Source organism: Ursus arctos, unplaced genomic scaffold (genome assembly GCF_023065955.2).
Source record: "Ursus arctos isolate Adak ecotype North America unplaced genomic scaffold, UrsArc2.0 scaffold_9, whole genome shotgun sequence".
Classification (NCBI taxonomy): Eukaryota; Metazoa; Chordata; class Mammalia; order Carnivora; family Ursidae; genus Ursus; species Ursus arctos.
Window position 1 is genome coordinate 67,842,011 of NW_026623111.1, and position 23,234 is coordinate 67,865,244.

At 41.5% G+C, this 23,234-nt stretch overlaps 1 protein-coding gene across 3 annotated transcripts in view; it reads left to right on the top strand.

The window, feature by feature from the left end:
• Nucleotides 1-484: 484 nt before the first annotated feature.
• The window catches only part of AFF1 (ALF transcription elongation factor 1), a 227,104-nt gene continuing 204,354 nt past the window's right edge, over nucleotides 485-23,234 (top strand). The window contains exons 1-2 of one of the 3 annotated variants that reach the window (XM_057309901.1): nucleotides 485-766; nucleotides 14,323-14,396. In XM_057309901.1, coding sequence (XP_057165884.1) covers nucleotides 14,359-14,396 — 38 coding nt within the window. In that variant the 5' untranslated portion in view covers nucleotides 485-766; nucleotides 14,323-14,358. The remainder of the gene's footprint in view (nucleotides 767-14,322; nucleotides 14,397-23,234) is intronic. The other 2 variants (XR_008958493.1, XM_057309904.1) reach the window with 2 other exon arrangements.

The window sequence follows — 23,234 nt, forward strand, 5'->3', positions numbered from 1 at the left end:
TGGCAATAATGATGTATCAGTTTTATTTGTTGAGAAGATGAGTCCGGCCTGTGTGTGAAAAGCCCTCTATAAACTGGAAAACACTCTCCAGATGTGCGTTATTGTCTCCTTTAAAGGGCACAGAATCTGTTTCAATTGTATAGAAGACTGCAGAAAGGCTCCTTGACACTTTTAGTCAGAACTTGACACTGAGCTGAATATCTCTGTAAAACGAAAGGGTTCTTGTGCCCCACATCAGCCCGGGGCAGGGTCACCCCCGCTGCCGGGGCGGTCACTGCAGAATTCCATCCTCAGCTGCGGTTGAGGGCGATCCTCCCTCGATCCTCCCACCGATTTCCCGAGGAGGGCGGCGATGTTCCTAGCGATTTGGGTGGCGCCAGCTAGAGGGCGTGGGCCGGGCGGATCTGCGTAGCGCCGGGCTGCAGAGTGAGGGCGGGCCGGGCCGGGGGCGGGGCCTCCCGAGGAGGGCGTGGCCTTGCCTCCCGGGCGTTCTGGCGCCGCCCGCGCGCGGAGCTTGCGAGCCAGAGAGCGGACTAGCGCGCGGCCCCTGCGCACTCGGCCGCCGGCTGCGCGCGTTGCGGGCGCAGCTGCAATTTCGCCTCCGCGGCTCGTGAGCCGAAACCCGTGCGAGCCGCCTCTGAATCCCGAGAGGACGCGTTCGCCTTTGCTCTCCGCACCCGCGCCCCTTCCCCACCGCAACAGGTCAGGGGAGGGCGGAGGTGGCGAGGGCGCACGACTTGGGACTGGAGGAGCAAGGGTCAGGAAGGTAAGCGGAGCCTTGTGCGCCCCCAGGCTGGGGGTCAGCCTCGCCGGGAACGCCGCAGCCGCTGACTTCTGGGAAGCCCAGGCTCTCCCCGCCTAGCTGCCTGCTTCCCAGCACGCTGACTCAAGTAGTTGGCGTTCCCACTTTTCCGGTGGGAACCTTCGGGGGCAACGGGCGAAGGAGACGCGGAACTCGCATCACCCTTATTTGCAAATGCGGGGCAGGTAGCGTCTGGAAGAACTAGAGGTGGAGCGGTGAGAAACACAGGAAGAGACCCATTTTCCTTCCCTACTCCCCCAAATCAGACGTCTACTGGTGCGCCCCGCGTCTTGCGGAAGGATGTTCGGTTTTGGAACCTAGTCTCGGGGTTGCGTAATAGAAGTGTCCCAGAAGTTTCTCCGGAGTGAAAGCGGGGCTTTTCTCGCTTCCATCCCGAGTTCCCCCTCCCCGCGTCATTGTCACCCCTCCCTCTTGCGTCTAGTTGAGAGAATTAGTGGATCCAATCCGATCTAATTACGATTGAGAGGGAGGCGCGTGTCGGTGGTCCGCAGCCTCGAGAGAGGGAGGGGGAAAGTTGAAGGCACCTTCTGAGACTTGCCCCTGGGGCGCAGGGAGACGGCATCTGCAGAAAGTGGAACTGGTTAATTTCTCTTGGTAATTTTTTACGCCGGTGTCTGATCCTTCTGTGACTGCTGCTTTCGAGCCCTCCGACGTTGCGAGCTCCAGGGTCGTCGAATTAAAAGGAAGAGGAATGGGAGAGTTTTGTGAATCGTACCTACCTTAACGTAATGGTAGTTACATTAATGAATCTGCGAGAGACCTCGAGGGTCCTGATACTTTCTTACTAGGTCGATCTTCCAGGAGTTTCTGCACTCACGTATACCCCAATATTGTTATGCAAATTGTCCCAGGAAGACCTTTGGTTTTGGAGGTGGAGATGTGTCCGTTTCTTCCGGGAGCCAGTCTCTGTTGTGGTGGGGGTGGGGGTCGGGGGGGCGCTTGCAGACCGTGTTTTGCTATATATATTTTTTTAAGTGTGGGATGGGGCAGTTTTAACCCTGTTGGTGCACTTTGAGGGCGGGGGGGGGGGCGGGGAGATGACATACCATCGGGAACCAGACAAATTTAAAACCTTAAAGGCGAAACCGTAATTAAGGCTTAGACCCAGTGTTCCCTGGGACAGTTGCAAAGCGGGAAAAAAGCTTAGAAATTGAGACACAGAAACGTCAGGCGAGGGAGCGGCCTGAGAAGTGTGGATATTTTGCTTGTGCAAGATTATTTCAGAGCAAGGTCATGCAGAGTTCGTAAAAGGTAGGCAGAGGTGGGATACCTCTCCCGGAGCTACGTGTGTCAGACTCCGGGTGGAGATAGAAGGCACGTAGAAGAGAAAGACCTTTGGACTATGAGTCTAGTTCTGCTCAGAGGCTTGAGAATACCTAGGCATGGCCCTGTTTCAATGTTTACTTCCTCTGTCTAATGTATTTCCTTAGCTTGTCTTTCATCTTCAGTGGAAAGGATTCCTTGAGTGGATATTCTGGAAATAAGTTCACAGGAGAGTTGAAAATTCTGGATGATTCCCCTGCTTTAATTTAAAGGTGTTGTCTCTTGCCAGTGTCAGAAAATATTGTGTTTGAAGATAAATATGCAGAAAAGGAATGGAGAGTACTAAAAAATAATAATGGCTCAAGAGAATGAAGGGAGACTGGGAGAGAAAGCAAGAGAACTTGTGTAAAACTAGAAAAACTAATTTGAATTTAGCTAATTTAGGAGAGGGGGAACCACAGGAAGGAGTGGGGATGTTTAAGACAAAGAGGTACTGAAGAGTAGGACACAAGGCTTTGAAAAAAATGAGTTCAGATGTGCCTAGAGGCTGAGTCCATTAAGTGTCCAGCTCTTGATCTCAGCTCAGGTCTTGATCTCAGGGTCACAAAATCAAGCCCCTCCTTGGGCTCCACGCTGGGTGTGGAGCCTACTTAAATAAAAATAAAAAGTGAATTTAGATATTGGGGGATTCCTCCCCTTTCTTTTTCTAAATATAACTTAGAGGGATAATGAGACTGGGGGTATAGGACTTGCATGCTTTCCACCTGCGGAAAGAAAATGAACTGTTACTTATCAGAGTTAACATATTTTATACGTTGACTGTAGCAATCAGTTTTTGTATTGGCTTTGGCATTTGTGATTTGCTTAACTCTTCAACTTTGTAAAAATACAATCTTGAAGAATCACAGTGAGTTAAATTAGAATGCAAAGGTCATCCAGGGACTGAGAATTTATGGTCAGAAAAGCCAGGGATTTTAAACATTGCTTTCTCCTGCAAAATGCGGAGTATGCATGCATTTTTTTGCCACCAGAAGTCACTGTTTCACTGTGGGGTTATAAGACTTACTACTTTGAGGTAGTGGCTAGACTACATCAAAACTGGTTGTCTCTTCTGTTTCCTATCTGGTTGGACTGAATTTTGAAGGAGTGGGTTGAGCTAAAAGTTACTGTTTCATTAACTAAGATTCTCAGTTGGATTTTGGATTAAACTTGGAAGAGTACTGTTCATTTACCATACATAGGAGTTGCGTGTCTGAAAACATCTACAAATTGCTGTAGCCATGTAATTGTTCAGTTAAAGTTATATTGCCTTGAGTTGAAAAGATGTGTTAGAAAAGGCAAACTTGTTTTCAAAATTGTTTTCCCATCTTGGCAATTTTTTTTTTAAAGATTTCTGTATTTATTTGAGAGAGCGAGCGTTTGAGCAAGCAGGAGTGGGGGTGGGGGGCAGGGCAGAAAGCCAGGGAGAGAGAATCTTCAAGCAAGTTCCGAGCTCAGTGCAGAGCCCAACATGGTGCTTGATCCCACAACCCGGAGATCACAACCTGATCACAAGCCAAGAGTAAGTCCCTTAAGTGTCTGCACCACCCCGGCAACCCTCAATATATTTTTAAGAAGCAAGTAAAAGGAGTTTCATGCTCAACTGTAATTTGTGCTTTCATCAAACGAATTTGCATAATTATTTGTGAAGTTAATTGGTTGTTCAAATTATAAATCTTAAGATGGACTTATGCTTTCACTTTTTAAAGGTAGAGGTAATTTATGTATAAATATTTGAATCATGTAAGACAGGGAACAGTATACCCTGCAGGTGTCCCTGAAGGTATGGCAACAGAGTTGGGGTAGTGTCCTTTCTATTAAAGCCCTATACTGAAAGCTGACCTTCAGCTTGAATTCATTTGCTAACTTAGATATGTCTGTTGAAGCTAAAAGCTTGAAGTTCCCCTATTTCAAGAACTCTGGACTATTAACTAATTTTTCAGGAGATTGAGAAAGTATGTTGGAGAGAGTTCAAATTACGGAACTGCATTAACATAAATATACAAAGCTTTGTAAATTATATTTTCCTCATTAAATTATAAATTCTGTTCCCAAACGATATTTAATTCACTGTAGTTTTTTAGCTGTCTCTCTTTTTTATACACAGTAGTAGTTTATTTAATATTTGCTGACTTGAATCTCAGATTTTATTTAAATAGATTTCATAAACCCTGTAATCCATTTATTAAAATTCTGCCACAATGCAGAAGTAGATGTGAAATATATAGCTCTTTGTAGGTACACATCCTTTATTCCTGACTGTTTATATATGCACAACAAATTATTGTAGACTTGAAACCGTGAGGTTCTAAGGCCATCAGGGTTGCTAATAGGAGTTTCCGTCTTATGCCTTAGGATAGAACTCCTTCAGTAGTGTTCTCCAGGGGAAGAAAATCAGCTGATTTTCTTAAATTAGCTGGCCCATTTTAAACATGACTAAGGATTTCTTGTTAGAGTGACTTTTTCCTATTAAAAGGCTGAAATTATTGTGACAAGTGGAGTCCAGAGGAGTCAATTACATCATTAATAAGATGCCTCATATTCATTCCTAGTACCTCATCCGTACTGAGCATCTTTTCTGTGCTAGCCAGTACTCTAAGCTTTGGAGAAACTGTGGTAACACCATGATCAAGAAAGAGAAAGAGCTCACGCAGGTGGACTTAACATTCACGTAGCATAAAAGCTGTTTACCAACAGCTTTCAAATAATGTATCATTTAAGCCTAATTGCAACTCTAAAGTTGGAGTTCATTTTCCATTTTAAAATCAGGAAATTGAGTTGAAGAAGTTAAGTGACTTGCTTCTGTGACTCAAAGCCTGGTGCCCTTTCCACTATGGTACACTGAGTTGGCTTTGTTGATATGTGGTTTCCTGTTTTTCAAGAATTACAGCTTGACTCTAAAATATAAATAGTGTTTCTCCCTTGGCTAAGTAATTCTTTCTGATCATTATGGGAATAAAAAAGCAGGTATTTTCATTTAGCATTCTGGACATGTATTTGTGACTCCAAAGGAAAATATTATGCAGGCCTATTAAAAAGACATGTGATGTTTATTTGTACCATACAAAGATCCTTACCTTCCTAAAAAATTATATGCAAGGGCTTATGAACCATCTCCCTTAGTGTTTGAAATCTGCTAGTCAAGTTTTGAAAGGTCAGTCACGTCCCTAGTGAATCAGGATATACCCATACCATTTCCTTCCGTCTTATAGATTCAGTGACTATATGCAGTGCAGCAGTGGTTTTCAAACTTACATTGTCAGAATCTTCTGGAAGACTTGTTAAAACACGTTTCCCATACCACCCCCCACCCCCTGCCCCAGCCCAGAGTTTTGACTCAATAGGTCTGGCGTAATGCCCAAGAGTTTGCATTTGTAACATGTTCACAGGTGATATTGATGATGTTAGTTCTGGAACTACACTTTGAGAACTGCCATATAGCAGAGAATTTAAAAATTTAAGAGCATGGTTACTGAACCAGACAGCTTGGGCTTAAATCTTGCATATGCCACCTACTAGCTGTCATGCCTTAGGCAAATTACTTAATTTTTTGTCAAAAACTGTGAAGGCTCTGAGATTTTACCCTACTTTCAAGGTAACAAGTTAACCTGCCACAGTTTCATGGGCTCCTGGGAGTGACTTTATTGCTCATAATAATAGCTGTAGCCAGAGTGTCAACATTTTCTCACACTGGTTCCCTAAGCCCCAGTTTCCAAAGTGAGATGTGGAGAGAGTCAGATGACACCTGGAAACAAAATGGGTTGCATTATAGGAGAGAATCCTGAGTTTAGGGAATCCTAATCTTTTATAATGGGCAGTAAGCGTGCCTGCCCTTTGCTCCAGAGGAGGAGACATTATTTTGTTTATACTGAGCAGTAAACATGCTGCCCTGTGCTGTAGGAGACACTATCTCTATTTTCCAAGGCTGTTCTCTATACAACCATCCTTGAAAATTGTCTAGAACAAAGACAATTGGTGCCTCTGCTTGTACAATATGCAGAAATGCCATGGGCCCCTGGAGAATTGGTTTCTAACACTTTTCCATTCCCTTATAAGATGGGGTTAATAAAACTGTTATTCCTAATAAGGTCTCCCTTACTGGGTAGTTGAGTAGATTAAAGGTACTAAAATTTGGCAAGTACTTGGGGCAGAGCATAATACGTGCTACATAAATATTTCCTGTTATTACTCCTGAAGGAAAAAATGTGTGTGTATGTGTGTGTGTCTTAATGGTAAGTATTACCTTATAAGATGAAATAATTGCCTTACCGAGTATCCCTCACTTTGAGTTTGTTCCGAGGAACTTCTTTAATGGGTCTGCATTTTAAAATGGGTTAATGCATCATTTTACCAGCCCGTGGGGAGTGAAGCAGAAACATTTACTGCCAATACTCATGTGTGTTCTCATGTTTCTCTGCCTCATTATGATTACATAGAATCATGTGACTAATTCTGGGGTGCCTGGCTTGCTCAGTGCAAGGAGCATGAGACTCTTGAAGAGTATGCAACTCTTGATCTCGGAGTCGTGAATTTGAGCCCCATGTTGGGTGTAGGGATTACTGAAAACAAAACAAAAACAAAGAAACATTTGAAAAAAAAAATAGTCATGTGACTAATTCTGTCCAGTGGGGTGTCTGTGGGAGTAACATGTGTTTCTGAGCTGAAGCATTTAAGTGGCTCTCATGAGACCCTCCAACTCTCTTTTTCTATGGCACACCCTGAGGCCACATTTTGAAAAAGTGGAGATTCCAACAGTTTGGGTTTCTCAATGTGGAGAAAAGCTCTTTGCCCTCTTTCTTACCCCAGCACACCAATATGCAATGGACATGAAGAGTGAGTATGAAATAAGCCTTTGTTCTGTTAAGACACTGAGATTTTGAGGTTAATTTGCCACTACAGATCCTATCTTCCAGTGCCTATATATAAATATAATACCTACCTGCTGTGAGAAACTTGACGATTATTTTAAAAGCTAGGGTCTGGGTGTGTGTGTGTGTGTGTATATATATATATATATATATATATACACATACATACATATATATGTGTGTGTGTATATATATATGTATATATATATATGGAGCTAGACTTAGCAGCTTGCATTCTGTGGAGAGGATATGAGCAGTTAACATTTGTTTACTTTTATTATTTTGCATAAAATAATTTCAGATGGTAAGTACTATGAAAAATAAGTTGGCCAGCACTGTTACTTTCCTTCCCAATGCCCATTCCCATTTTTGTTGTTGTTAAAAGAACCTTAATTGTGTGTGGGACTACATCGTGCCTAGTTTTAGGTGATAGATCATGCTTGTTCTTGGCCACTGCTAACAATTTGTAACCTGACTTACCTGCCTCCCCTGCAGCTTTAGGAGGCCATGTGACCTAGCTCTGTTTTTTTTGAGATGCAAGGTCTTAGGGAAGGATTTTCCTTTCCTGACAAAAGGAGAAAAAATGTGGCTGGCCTAGCCACACCTTTCTCTTCTCATCTTCTTCCAGCCTTTAAAGTAGGTAAGATAATCTGGTTATGGCAGCAGCCTTTTTGTACCATGAGGTGACAAGCATAAAGACAAGACACTAAATATGGCGGAGCAGAAAGAGCCAGAGTTCTTGGTGGCCTCATTGAACAGCTAACACTATACCAGTAGCCCTCTTCTGGACTTGCTATGGGAGTATAAGCTTCCATTGATGAAGCAGTTGTTACCTGGCAGCTAGACACATTCCTAAGCCGTGTAGATTATAATGGAGTTGAGAGTGGTTGGCTGGAGGATAAGGTTGAAGGCACAATAGTACTACATTAGCTACTGTAACCGGGAAGGTGTCTTTGAGAATGTATCATTGAGCAGAGATCCAGATGATGAGAGGGAGCCAACAAGTGGGAAATGGATACTTGTGGTTGGGGTAGCACTGGAGTCCTCTTGAACAAGGATTTTGAAGTGAAGAGACAGTTGGGGAAATCCATTATGCCTTTCTAAGCTATGGGTGCCACGTGTTATTGCAGAGCTAAAGGAACTGTGAGTGATCAGATCAGTTTAGGGCCTTGGGAGATGATGATCTGCTTGGGGCAGAGTTCGGGAGAATGCCGACGAAAACAGTGTATGATCCATGACTCAACTCTGACACATTGCCTGTTACCAGGAGACTGTTAACTCCTGGAGAAATGTGTGGGGAAGGGGAAGGGAAGTAGACTTGACAGGGACTACTGACCAGTCTACAGTCCCTCTGGAATCCGAACGGAGTTCTTTTCCTCATATTCTCCTTTGGGAACTGGGTCATGGTCACGGGGCTTTGAGACCTGCTTATCTCTGTTGTCATTGAAAAGCAATATATGGATTCTTCCAGGCATGTGTTTTGATTGGCAGCAAAATAACCAGAACAACAACTACTACCATTTCACTGAGTGCTTAACATGAGCCAGGCATTGTGCTAAAAATATTACACGCATTTTATTGAACCCCATGACATCCCATGAAGCCCCATATTACGATAAGAGAGCTGAGACCTTAGGAAAAAAATAGTAATTTCTTTGAGATTTTATAGCTAGTCGGTGCAAAGCAGGCCTTTCAACCAGCTTGTCATAAGCACTTCTGAGAGTAGGTTCCCTAGAATGTGCTAGGTTTGGAAGCCCTTAAAAAATGAAGGAGAAACATTTTTTTTTTACTTGAATTATTTGCTATTTTGGTGAGAAAAGCAATGTGATATACATGACTTTTTTTTTTTTTTTTAAAGATTTTATCTGTTTATTTGAGATAGCACATGCAGTAGGGAGGGGGGAGTGGCAGAGGCAGAGGGAGAAGCAGCCTCTCCACTGAGCATGGAGCGGGACCTAGGGCTTGATCCTAGGACCCTGGAGTGAGCTGAAGGCAGACGCTTATCTGACTGAGCCACCCAGGCACCCCGACATTTTTATTTCTTTTCTTTTTTTTTTTTTTAAGATTTTATTTATTTATGTGACAGAGAGACAGCCAGCGAGAGAGGGAACACAGCAGGGGAGTGGGAGAGGAAGAAGCAGGCTCCCAGCGGAGGAGCCCGATGTGGGACTTGATCCTGGCACGCCAGGGTCACGCCCTGAGCCGAAGGCAGACGCTTAATGACTGTGCTACCCAGGCGCCCTCCACCCCCCCCCCCCGACATTTTTATTTCTGAATACATTTGTTGCAAGAGACTGGAAGGACTATAGAAGACCTGGCAGGGTACATTCCTAAATGAAACTTACTTGCTTCACTTATATAAAATGTAACATAGATGTTGCTGACTTGAGAGCTGCTCTGTATTCTGCTCCCCCAGCCCAGCTCCACAAGAGCTGCTACGTATTGAGTGCCTGTGAAGTGTCAGTGTGCTGGGCATTTTAGCTAGATAGAATTCACTCTTTTCAGCAATACTGTAAAATTTGCTAGTTTCCATTTTACAGATGGGAACACTGAGGGTGGTAGGGTTTAATTTGCCCCAAGTGATCACCTGTCTCCCTTGAACCTGTCCTCTGCTCTGCTCTACAGCCAAGTTGGTACTTTCTCTCTTTTTTTTAATAGGAGGATTTTGAACTGCCTACTCCCCCCCCATCACATTTTGTCTTTGTAATCTATGGAAATAATATTAAAAAATGTGTGAAAACTTAAGGAAGACCTTCTGATTTCAATATTTATAGGCCCGTCTATTTTCCTGCCAGCCCCTGTAGAGAAAAATATGTTGAAAGAGATAATAAAGAATTCATAGGATACAAAATAGAAGTGGCCCTTTCCAGAGAAGTCACCATTTACAGTTTGATACATGTGTGTACACACGTGTGTGCATGCATGCACGTGTGTGTGTATGGTGCATAAACAAAAAGCATTTTTAAGCAAATTGGCTCACATTGTGCATGTTACGCATCTTGTTTAGATAAACGTATTCTTTTTGATGTTCTGTCGCATCTCATGATGTATCATAATTGATTGAACCATTTGTGTCGGCGTGTATTAAGTTGTTACCAGTTTCCTTAATGTCATAAACAATATTTTATTGCACATAATTCCTTGTACACACGTGACTATATTTTTATTTTGTTTTGGGGTTTTTTGGTCTATTTTTTAAAATTTAAATTTAAATAATTAACAAATGTATTATTGGTTTCAGAGGTACAGGTCTGTGGTTCATCAGTCTTATATACTACCTAGTGCTCATTATATCACATGCTCTCCTTAATGTTCATCACCCAGTTACCCCGTTCTTCCACCCCACCTCCCCTCCAGCAACCCTCAGTTTGTTTCCTAAGATTAAGAGTGTCTTACGGTTTTTGTCTCCATCTCTAGTTTTGTCTTGTTTTATTTTTTCCTCTCTTCCCCTATGATCCTCTGCCTTGTTTCTCAAATTCTGCATATCAGTGAGATCATATAATTGTCTTTCTCTGCTTGACTTATTTCACTTAGCATAATACTCTCTAGTTCCATCCACGTCGTTGCAAATGGCAAGATTTCATTTTTTTTTGTGATAGCTGCGTAATATTCCATTATATACACACACACCACATCTTCTGTCCATTCATCTGCCGATGGACATCTGGGCTCTTTCCATAGTTTGGCTATTGTGAACATTGCTGCCATGAACATTGGGGTGCAGGTGCCCCTTCGGATCACTACATTTGTATCTTTGGGATAAATACCCAGTAGTGCAATTGCTGAGTCATAGGGTAGCTCTATTTTCAACTTTTTGAGGAACCTCCAGACTGTTTTCCAGAGTGGCTGCACCAGCTTGCATTCCCATCAGCAGTGTACGAGGGTCGCCCTTTCTCCTCATTCTCACCAGCATCTGTTGTTTCCTGACTTGTTAATTTTAGCCATTCTGACTGGTGTGAGGTGGTAGCTCATTGTGGTTTTGATTTGTATTTCCCTGATGCTCAATGATGTTGAACATTTTTTTTTTATGTGTCTGTGGGCCATTTGGATGTCTTCTTTGCAGAAATGTCTGTTCATGTCTTCTGCCCATTTCTTGATTGTTCTTTGGGTATTGAGTTTGATAAGTTCTTTATAGATCTTGGATACTAGCCCTTTATCTGATAAGACATTTGCAAATATCTTCTCCCATTCTGTTGGTTGCCTTTGGTTTTGTTAACGGTTTCCTTTGCTGTGCAAAAGCTTTCTATCTTGATGAAGTCCTAATAGTTCATTTTTGCTTTTGTTTCCCTTGCCCTTGACGATGTGTCTAGTAAGAAGTTGCTGTGGCTGAGGTTGAAGAGATTGCTGCCTGTGTTTTCTAAGATTTTGATGGATTCCTGTCTGACATTTAGGTCTTTCGTCCATTTTAAGTCTTATTTTTGTGTGTGGTGTAAGGAAATGGTCCAGTTTTGTGACTAGATTTTTAAGAAAGATTCTTTGAAAGAGACATTAACTGAAGCATATACTAATTTCCTTTCTTAGCAGTGGTGTAGGTTAATAACTTCCTGACTACAGTTTTCCTTTCTTAGCAGTGGTGTAGGTTAATAACTTCCTGACTACAGTAGGCCTCCATTCCAACCTAACGTAACCTTGTGAGTTGCATGGCTACTCCATAAGCTGTGTAAATCATACATCAGCACCTAAACAGTCTTTCACGGGCTGAATTTGGTTTTTCTGGTGGGACGTAATTGAGAGACAGTAATCTGGCAATGCAGACTCCTTGCACCTGCCTCTGTGGAAAGCCTCCTGGCAAATTAAAGAATAAAATATTTGAGTTGAATAGACAAGTTCCTGGCTGTGCCCTGGGGCCAGATCCCTCAGAGAATGTGTCTCTTTCATTTTGTACTGTATCCAGGTGCCCAAGAACCCAGTGGTGAGACCCACAGATTTGTCCGACCTCTTCAGTCTTGACTTGTCAATCCCTAGGACAGTTAAAAAGAACAGACTTTTAAAGATTTATTTATTTATTTGAGAGAGAGGGCGAGAGAGCAAGAGCGCACGTGCGTGCGTGAACACGAGCACATGCGAGGGGTGGGGCAGAGGGGGGAGAGAATCCTCAAGCGGGCTTCCCGCTGAGCACAGAGCTCACTGTGGGGGCTCAGTCCCCGAACACTGAGATCATGACCTGAGCCAAAATCAAGAGTCAGCTGCTTAATTGACTGAGCCACTCAGGTGCCCCCAAAATAGACTTTCTAGAGAATGGTTTTAGGTTCCCAGCAAAATTGAACAGAAGGTAAAGAGATTTCCCATAGACCTCCCTGACTCCCCCGACCCTCCTCCCTGCCCCCATGCACAGCTTCCCCATAATCATGTCCCAGCAGAGTGGTATATTAGTTACAAATGATGAATTTGCATGGACACATCATTATCACCTAGAGTTCTAGGACCATCTTTCACTGCAGTTTGGTGTGGCTTGACCCTCATTTCTTTTGGGTCTTTGTTCAAATGTTACATTCTCTGATCACCCTGTACAAAATTGCAGCACCTGACCTTGGTTCCTTGCTGGCCCTCTACACTTTCGTTTTTCTCTATAGCACCTTTCAATATCTAACATCTATGTATTTTTCTTATGTGTCTTCTTTGCTGAACTCCTATAGTTTGCAAGCTCAGTGATGGCAGGTCTGTTTTCTTCCCTCCTATTCTCTGTACGTGGCTTAGAGTAGATGCTCAGGAAACACTTGCTGGCTTAGTGACTAAATGAACAAATTGGGGAACTCAGGACCATTCTCAAGGTCGGTGTTCCTCCACAACCCAGCCTACCCCCTCCCTCCCTGCCCTCTTGCTCTCCAGCAAGCCCCAGGGAAGGCAGTGTTGGGCTGCAAGCAGATGGGCATCTTGATTGGTAGGGTCATGTGGAAGACTGCCATCCCGGACTCTGCCGAAGCCTTTACAGTGTTATGAAGAATAATGCTGAAATGGCACACTGTTTACCTGCTGTGTGCCAGCCCTACATGTCGAGAGAGAGGGAGCAGCAAAGGGGGTGAAGGGAGGAGGGGGAGTAATGGCGGTAAAAGGAAGGGGGAAAGAGGGTAGAGAAAGAGGGGAAAGGGAAATAAAAGTGTGTTGGAGAGAGGGAGAGTGAGAGAGAGTAAGGGGCAGGGGTAGTGGTGGGCTGGGGGGAATGATTGGGATTTGAGTTGGAGAATTTAGCAGGTTGGAGGAGTGTGCTACCCCAGAGCGTGTTTGACCCTGAAAAACTTATGTGAGTTTCATTAGAATATTTGTAGCATCCATGCTGCATTCTTTCTTGGGGGGAGGAGATGGAGTGACAGTGATAGCTACTGGTGTGGAAACATTGTGGTCAGCAATTTTAATTTCATGGAGGAGGAGATAAAAGACCTTATCAGGTGTGAGTAAAGCTGGACTGTATTCAGTGTTTCAGCTGGCCGGAAGTGTAACAGTTAGCCTCTTAAACGTAAGAGGCAATCTAAAACGGTTACAAATTTAGTGGGTTTTCATTTGTATCACATGGTTTGTTAAATCTGTACCAAGATAATTTGTAATGGATCCTTTGCCTAAGGATGTTTGGAAAAATTGAAACTATTTAAAGCAAGTTAGGAGAAGTGCAATAAATTTACAAATACATACAAGAAGGGGAAAAGGAAACAGCTGTTGATAGTGTTAGAGAGAGAGGTTGTTTCTAGAGATACACAGGACAGTACCAAGGCTATCTTCCCAGGTTGTATAGCTTTTTCTCTTTCTCTTTCTTTCTTTTACGATTGGCTCTTATTTGGCCTATTTTTTTATTTAGTATTGAATTCTTGGGTAAAGATCAACTGGCTGATTTCCCTTCTTGTGCATACTCTTACCTCTCTACCTTTTGATTCTAGGGAGGGTGTTCACACAACCTGTTACCTCAGGCAAATTACTTAAAACCGAGTTTCAGTTTTTCTATTTATAAAATGAGTTATTAGTAGATGGGGTGTTAGCATTTACCTTGCAAGTTGATTTTAATGTTTACATGAAATGCCATTTTAAAAGGGCCCAACACAATGCTTGGCAAGAGTGGACACTGGGGAAAAGTTATTTCTGTTCTTCCTCCTCATGATAAACTTGTGCATATTTCTTCTTGCTGAAATGGCTTTGAGTAGCCGCCTCGAAATTAGAAGTACATTTGGCCTTTGGTATATGGTAACCAGTTTGTTCCTATAACTTGAGAGTTGATGAAGAACCCACTCTAATTCCAATGGGAACACTGACTTCTGTTTCCAGTAAGATTTTCCTGCAAGTCCTGTGTACCTGTGAGTTTACTGATGGGCTGATATTCACAGGTTGCTCTTTCTCTTTCAGATGAACAGACTTGTCATTTTCCACTGACCGGCAGCAATGGCGTTTACGGAAAGGGTCAAGAGCAGCAGCAGCAGGTAACGGTGAAATCCATGATTCAAAAATGTGACAATATTTAAGTTTATAATGTTTTTTTCAAAGAATAACCTTGATGCTTTTCATTTTTACCATGCAAGACACTGTGGGAAAATTTCGGTATTCTCTGCATGAAGCCAAACCTGTTAGACTGGCTCCATATTTTCTTTCAACCTAGTACTTTCTGAGCCTCCTAACTCATTTCCTTAACATACAGATGTTATGGTAGATCAGCACCCTGATTCTGTGTTCAGATATTGGTCCGTATTACACAGCTTTGGAGAAACGAGCCACCCGTTCATGAAATCCACCTTCTCCTGAAAGCTTGGAAGGCAGGGATTCGGTCAGTGACGTTTACTGCTTTCAGATCTCTCCCTCCGATTGTGCGCAAATCGGTAACTTCCTTCTTGCGTGTCCTAAATGATCACGGTTGGCCGAGGGGAGCATGTTAACGTCCTGAAGTGGTTATTAAGAATAACTCATTTGCTATCCAGAGGGAATTCTTAATGTCACTGATCAATTTTTATTTATACTGTGAGATATTCAAAAACGTTAATGTGTGAGACATGTTGACTCAAACTTAACTCATATTTATTGAGTAACAGATGATGGTGCCCCTAATTCTGGAAGGTCCTGCCTGGATGCTGTCCTACTTCCCTTTTCTGGTTCGTTTAGGAAACTCTTCCTCTATCCCAGGCGGCCCTGGCGGTACTGTTGTTAGACGGGGCGCACTGTCCTCCCCCGCAGAGGAAGGCATGTGACCAGGGTGCAGCAGCTCGCATTCTGCTAGAACTCGGGGAGGCTGTTGTCAGCCGTCTTTAGGCTTGTTCATTATGTTCGGTTACACATAAGTCTTAAATTTTTATGCAGTTAAATGTCTTGTCCTTTATGGGTTCTGGTTTTGATTGTGCTTAGAAAGGTCTTTCCAGCTCCGAGATTGTGCAAATAATGTCATGTGTTCTCTGCTGGCACTTGAATGGGTTCATTTTTTGCATTTAAATCAGAACTTGTGAGCTGGTGGCCTCTGGGACAGATCTGGTCAACAGATGGGTTTTGTTTGGCCCCTCACAGTGTTCTAAAAAAAATAGATCTGCCAGTGTGTTTTACATAACCATCTAGACTTCCATCTTTTCTTTAAAAAATTAGGAGTTAACAACATTGGGCTTGCACTGCCGTATGGCAGCTACTCAGATATGATTGAATAGCCTCTGCTCTTTTCCACAAGGCATGAGCTTAGATGCATTCTGATTCAGAGCTTTCCAAATGGTGTGTCGTCAGTGCGCTCCAGGTGTGTCAGCCTGTTCATCCTCAGCCTGCAGGTCAGCCAGACTCCGAAATTCCCGCCTGTTTCCTCCTGCAGACATCCGCTTTGTCAGGTTGCCCCAGAAAGACTTGATTTCTAGTTCACTACAGTTTCCACACGGTTGGATTCACATTTACTTCACTGCTTAGCCCTCTTAGCCTGTGACCCATGTCAGATTTTGGACTGTTAAATTTTTTAAATTTTTAATTAATTAATTTTTAAATTGAGTTTTCTGTCCAATGTGGGGCTTGAACTCACAACCCTTAGATCAGGAGTCACATGCTGTACTGACTGAGCCAGTCAGATGCCCCAGATCTTGGACTTCTCAATATTTTGATCTGTCTGTAATTAATTTTAGTGTAAGTGTGTGCTGTACATTCCCGTGTTATTAGGAAAATGAGAAGCCCAAGGGATGTTAGGAAGCTATTTTTTATTTTTTAATTTATTTAATGTTTTAAAAGGCTTATTTATTTGAGAGAGAGTGCGTGTGAACACGTGAGCTGGGGGTGAGGCAGAGACAGTGGGGGAGAGAGAATCTCAAGCAGACTCTCTCCTGAGAGGGGAGCCCAACACAGGGCTCCATGTCAAGACCTGACATGACCTGGGTTGAAATCGAGGCAGATGCTTAACCGACTGAGTCACCCAGGTGCCTCGGGAGCCATTTTTTTTTTTTTAAAGGCAAAAGTCTAGCCAGTTGAATGTTTCAACATAATTTATTAAATCATCTATCTTTTCTCCATTGAGTGCTGTGTCTAAATTCCATCACATTCCTGAGTCTTTTGTTGGACTTTTTTGTTCCATCGATTGTTTCTCCTGGCAATGGTGCCCTGCTATTTCACTGTATTTTCATAGATCTTAATATTCAGGCACTTCTTTGTCATTATTTTTCATTTTTAGAATTTTGATAGTTATTCACATCTGATTACATTTCCACACTTCCTCTGAAGTCATTAGTCCTTTTCTAGAAAAGTGTTGGCATTTTGAATCAGGTTCCTTTGAATTTCATCAGTTAGGGAGAATTGAATTTAATAGCATATTAAAACTGTGTCTTCCTACAGGGCATCTAAGTATCAGAATGGTGAACTTTTAAGAGGATGAAGAAATTTTAAATTTCAACTGTAAGATTTTTGTGGGCGTATGATTTTTCAAAAATTTCTAGTTGTTGACATTGCATCCGATATAATTTCTAGTAGAAAAATCAATTATAATACAGTATTATCAGTGGCAAGATTAAAAAGTATTTTGTGTTCTATTACTTACAGATGTTTGCTATTGTTAATTATTAGGATGGGTAAATGGCATTTATAGTAACATTCTGGCAGTTATAGAACCAGTTTTATTATTTCAACTCATAACCTCCCTGATGTGCTCCTTTTAGTTTTAATACCCAGTACAAGTGATAACGCTAGGGGAAGTCCTGCATGGAGCTCAGTTTTTAATATAGATCAGTAGCTCACTGTTTAAATGTTTAATCATGACAGGTTAATCTTTTAGTAGTCCAGGAAAAAGCCCATCAAATTCACGTGGAACTGGTCCAGGGCTAGCGTGTACTTGAAACAGATGTGTATTGAGTGTGCAACTCTAATTGTTCAAACTAACCAGAAGCCTGAGTGTGAGCCCTTACTTTGCTCAGGGCTATCAAAAGTCATAAGCGTGGGCAGAATATTAATGTAATGTGTAAAGACAATATTTGTTTTGGTTCTTATAAATAATAGGCTTATTCTCTGATTTGCAGATTTACCAGCATTAGACACTCACTAGTGAATCTCCGCTCACTTATATTTAGCCCCACCTTACTTTCCCCTCCTTTCTTTTTGTTCTTTCTAAAAATTGTTATTATTGGAGTATAACAAACTGAATAGGGCAGACGTTATTAGTACAGTTTAGTGCGTTTTCACAAAGTGAACACACTTGTGTAACCGATCAAGTGACAATACCAGCTCTCCAGAAGCCTCCTCTTGTCCCCTTTCAGCTACTAACTCCCTCACAGGCTGCCACTCTTCTAACTTCTAACACCATGAATTTGTTTTGTTTGCTTTTAAATTTTATTTAAATTTAATCATATAGTATACATTTTATGTGTTCTCTTCAAAGAGTTTCGATGTTAGTTTTATTCTATTTCATAAATTTGAGTATCTTTAACTTTTAAATATCTCAATGTTTTTTTTATAGTAAACTATGTTAGGTGTATTTTATATAGTTCCATATATATTTTTATGTTCCTTTCCATCAACTTTCCATGGTCTGATATGGTAATATAATTACCCTTATTCTTTCTTCCATTTCTTCCTCTTCTACCCTCCAACTATTAGCTCTGCTTTTAGTTTTAAATTGTCCAGAGTGACAGCACATTTTATTTTATAATTATACCTTAAAAGCTTTGTCTCTAAATTGATAATAGACGTTTGAAAAATCAATAGCCTATTTACATTATTTTGATCGGAAAGCAAAATAGTGTTTAGGGTTTCATTTCATATTTCGTATAGGGTCATATTTCATATGGCTTCAAAGTTATCACAAGTACCACTTGAAAGAGAAGGTTCATTTTGGTCACAACAAATCAGTTCTTTAGCTGAGTAAATTGTTCAGATTCATGCCACATTTTAAACTGCATTCATCTTTGAATGGTGTTTTCATTTTTCCTGGAGTTTTTAGTTACTTTTCTTTTTCCTTACTGAGAGAACATGGCTTTTTGCCATTTCACCAGTCTGTTCCCCTTCTTCCCCTTCTTCCTCTTACTTATTGATCGAAATGTTTCATTTCCTTCTTGGAATCCTGAAACTAAAATTAATTTTTACAAAGTGCGTGCTAAATTACATTCTTCTGAAATTGGGCCCAGGTAAGTGAAGCCGGAGAGTAAGGCTGGGATACATTCTGGGAAAATGTTACTTGATGATGGGTGGAAAACATGTGAAGATAAAACATAAGAACGAAGGAAATTTTGTTTCAGGCTCTGTCACCAGATTTGTGGGGCACAATTTTATTGTTTTCTGCCATTAAGAGTAGGTACTTCTTACACAGATTTTAGGAGATCTGCTGAGATATGCTTTTCAGTATTTGGGAAGATTTGAAAGATTGAATTTTTGAATGCTGAATTCGTATTATAGTACTGTACTCTTAGAAGCTCTCCTTCCCCGGGAGAGTCCGAAATAATGTTAACTCTCAGAGAAGAGTCCTCAATTAGTAAGGAAGCTACAAGGTGTTAAGCTGATTAACACCTATTATATGGACAGATTTTCTTTGTGTGAGTCCATCAGGGGCCTAACTTCCAGATACTTACTAGAGAGATTAATGGCTGGAGGCCATGTTTTCCAGGAACAGGGATTGGCCTGGGCATTGTAACTACTCCACACCTGGATTGTGAACTGGGGAGCTAGGAAGGTTTCCTGTATTTGCCAAGCAAGTAGTTTAAGGCCTGATTTACGAGTGCAGTAATGTTTCCTATATAGAACTCATTGTATCCCTTTATTTTAGAAAATGGTTCCTAATCATTAAGTATGTGACATTGTCATAAGGGGTTTAAGATGAGTCACTGGGTTTGATGGGCTTAGAAGTGTTTGGTTTCAGACTTACCCCAGACCTGAGGAAATCTTTTTCAGAATTAGTTATCTCGAAGGGACACTTAAATTTGGGGGGAGGGAGGCTAAACTGTAGAAATACTGCATAATTTCCACCAGTAAAATCCGGTTGGGCTAGTGGTACATCTGTAATAAGCAAGCTGGAGTGGGGGCTTTGTGGTGGGGTCTCTATGTTTAGATCTCTGACCCGCTGCTTACTTGGGCAAAATCGCTCAACTTTTAAAGCCTCGTTAAAATGGGGATAAGAAACAAAAACAGGGATGGGAAGAATAGGTAATGTGTGTAAAGTGCTTATCATAGGACCTCCTACATCGTAAATCCTCAGTAGGTTATTGATTCCACCACTTTGGTGATGACGGCGGAATGGTGGATTTCAGGGGAGTCCGAAGCTTCCTTAATTGTATTTTGAGGGGAAGGGTTTTGTTCAGAGGCAACTTTTTGGATAGAAGGGATTGTTCCATGAGCTACTCCAGGAGTAGCATTCATATGAAGAAGAATGATAGAGGAAACAGACCTTTAAAAACAAAACACAGGGTGTATTTATTTGCAGAGCATGTGGATACACTCACAAGTTTTACTGTGGTCTGTTTTACATATTGGCAGTGGGATTGTCCTAAATCACACACAGAGTGTAAAAAAACACTGCCGCGTAGTATTTTCTTTTCTACAAGTAGCATCGTTTTTATATATTAAAAAAAAAAAAAACACTTTATGGAGGTGTAATTTACATGCCATTTTAAGTATGCAATTTAATGATTTTTAGTAAATTCACCGAGTTGTGCAACCGTTTCTATAGTCCGTGTTCAGAATTGCACTCCCAGTAGATGAAGCTGCCTGTTTCCCACCCCAACCCCAGGCAGCCATTAATCTACTTAATAGTTTTGCCTGTTTTGAACATTTCATATAAATGCAATCATATAATATGGGTTTCTTTTTTTTTTTTTTGTGACTTGCTACTTTCACTTAGCATAGTTTTCAGGACTCATCCATGTTGTAGTGTGTGTCAATATTTCATTGTTTTTTATTGCCAAATAATCCGTTGTATGGATATACCAGTGTTTTATTTACTGTCCACCAATTGATGGACATTTGGGTTGTATCCACTTTTTGGCTATTATGAATAATGTTGCACATATGTTTTCATTTCTTTTGGGTAGATATTAGAAGTGGAATTACTTTCTTGCAAGGTAGATTCATGTTTAGTGTTGTTTTTTAAAATTTTATTGTTTTTTTAAAGATTTTATGTATTAGAAGGAGAGAAGGAAGGGTTAGAGGGAGAAGCAGACTCCCCCCTGAGCGGGGCAGGGGTGGGGGAGCTGGATGCAGGACTCGCAGATCATGACCGGAGCTGAAGGCAGATGCTTAACTGACTGAGCCACCCAGGCGCCCCTAGAGTCATCTTTAGATTATTCTAAGTTCCAGTTCACTGTGCTAGTGGGTCAGTTTCAGATTCATTTGCATATGGTTTTTCTCTTCTCCTTCAGCCCTGAACTCTACTAGTGCTGAGAATTGGAAGAGAATGGGTTAATGTTATTTAGTGACTTCTGTGTAATGGATACTAGTCTAGGTAGTTGGCATGATATCATTTTAGGTGATACTTTGGTCTGTGGTGGTGGATAAGGTGAACATTGAGTTAAATTGTTTGGGATTACACCATCTTTGTAGGGATCCTAATTTTATGCTATTCCGATTTGGAGAAGAACCTTTTTCTTCTTTTTGGGAGACTTCAATGATAATAACCGTTTTTTCCTGAAGCTGTAGCAGTTAGCCTCTTCAGGAATCTGTGGAACAAGGTTAGGAAGAAGAGAATTTCAGTTCCAGGTTCCTGTGGTTTCTAGAAGCCTGAGGGACATTATTTCAGAATCGGAGTCTTGTTTTCTGTAGCTCATGATAACCCTGTAAAGTGGTCAGATTAGATGGTAATCGGCTTCCTTGTACTGGAGGAAGCAGAGGCCTGGAGAAGCTAATCGCTGAATGTGTGAATCAGACTATGGGGAATGCCGGGGGCAACTAGTTTGTTTTGGCTGTGAAATTCTTAAAGGACTACACAGAATAACATTTAACGTGTGAGGCACTGTGCAGTTGCATTTCTGCCCTTGACCAACAAGTCTGGATGCCTTCGTCAGACAATGCCTTTTCATAAACTGCAATGCAGACTGCCACCATTTTTGTTGCTAAAATTGTAGATGCTCGATTGTGTATGTTTGTGTAAGTAAGATGTTCATAGATATAAAGAAAACGTGTCTTATTAAAGCTATTGAAAGCGTGAGGTCATCCAAGATGTTTTGTGAAGAAGAGAGTCTAAAGGGAGGGAGGGAAAGAAGTCCTGTGCATGGAAGCAGCACTAAAGAAGTCATACGGGCTCTGCTTGGCCTTGGTAATCTGATTTAGTATGGACTTAATCATAGTTCTTGCCTGCTCTCTCCTTTTCTCTCCTTCACTCTAAAAGACATTTTTCAAATAAAAATTTAAAGATATTTTTTCATAGAAATATTCAGACCTTAGTAAAAGTGGAGAGAATATTTCATTATCAAATACCCGTTTCCCGCATTTAACATTTCTCAGTATTTTGCCACACTTTAAAAATTGATCCTTTTTCTTTGCTGAAGTGTTTTAAAGTAAATCCCAGGCCTCAGTTTTTTCACTCCTGCGTACCTTCTGTGCATCCCTAAAAAATATGGATGGTTCCCTACATAACTGTACCCCAGTTTCCTACCTAATAAAATGAACATTTTAGATTCATCTAATGGCTAGCCCATATCAGCATGTCTATTAAAATTAGGGGCGCCTGACCGGCTCAGTGGGTAGAGCACGCAACTCTTGATCTCCAGGGGTTCTGAGTTTGAGCCCCATGTTGGGTATAGAGATTATTTAACAAACACTCTATTAAAGTTATGTGCATCCTGACTCATGTAAGCCAAATGCTTGTGTTGTGTTAGGTTTTCCTTCTTTGTTATTGTTAGAATTTTATTTCCTTATTTTAAATGATCTCTACATCCAGCATGGGGGCTTGAACTTAGAACTGCAAGATTAAGGGTCTCACGCTCGCTCCTCCAACTGAGCCAGCCAGTCTTCATCTAGAGGACCTACCCTCCTTGAGGGGTGGGGGATGGGGACTGACTGGCTGTAGAATTGAGTGGACTGTATGTCCTACATACAGTGGATTTATCGGTTTGTTAATTCTTCATGTTTTTAACTTGTTCTTGTATGCCAGGAATAATTTTACACCCCAACCCCCACCCCAGGGTTGGGGGCACATTTGACAACATCTGGAGAGATTTTGAGTTGTCGTAATCTAATGGGTCAAGGGCAGGAGTGCTAACTATCCTACAATGCGCAGAATGGCCCCCACTACAAAGAATTTTCTGGCTCCAAATGTCAGCATTGCTGAGGTCAAGAATCCCTGTGGTTCTATCCCAGGTATTTCCTGTAGAATGGAAGTGAGCTCTAAAGCTCAGTTGGAGTCAAGATAAGTCTTTTTGCTAAAAATAGTTTAATAGTTCAAGAGTGCTGGTATTGTTCTGTTTTGATCTGGGTGCTGGTTACAAGAGTATGTCTCTGTGAAATGCATGTGTGAGCTGCGCACGTTTAAGAAATTGGAATATAATTACCATACAGTATTATTAGTTTGCGGTGTACGATGTAATAATTCAACAATTCTTCACATTACTCAGTGCTCCTTACGGTAACCGTACTCTTAATCCCCTTTATCTAGTTCACCCCTCCCCCTTCACCTCCCCTCTGGCAACCACTGGTTTGTTCTCTGTATTTAAGAGTCTTGGGTTTTTTTGTCTCTTTTTTTCTTTGTTCATTTGCTTGGTTTCTTAAATTCCACATAGGAGTGAAATCATATAATATTTGTCTTTCTCTGACTTATTCCACTTAGCATTATATTCTCTAGGTCCATCCATGTTGTTGCAAATGGCAGTAAGAGCTGTATACATTTTAAATGTATGCTA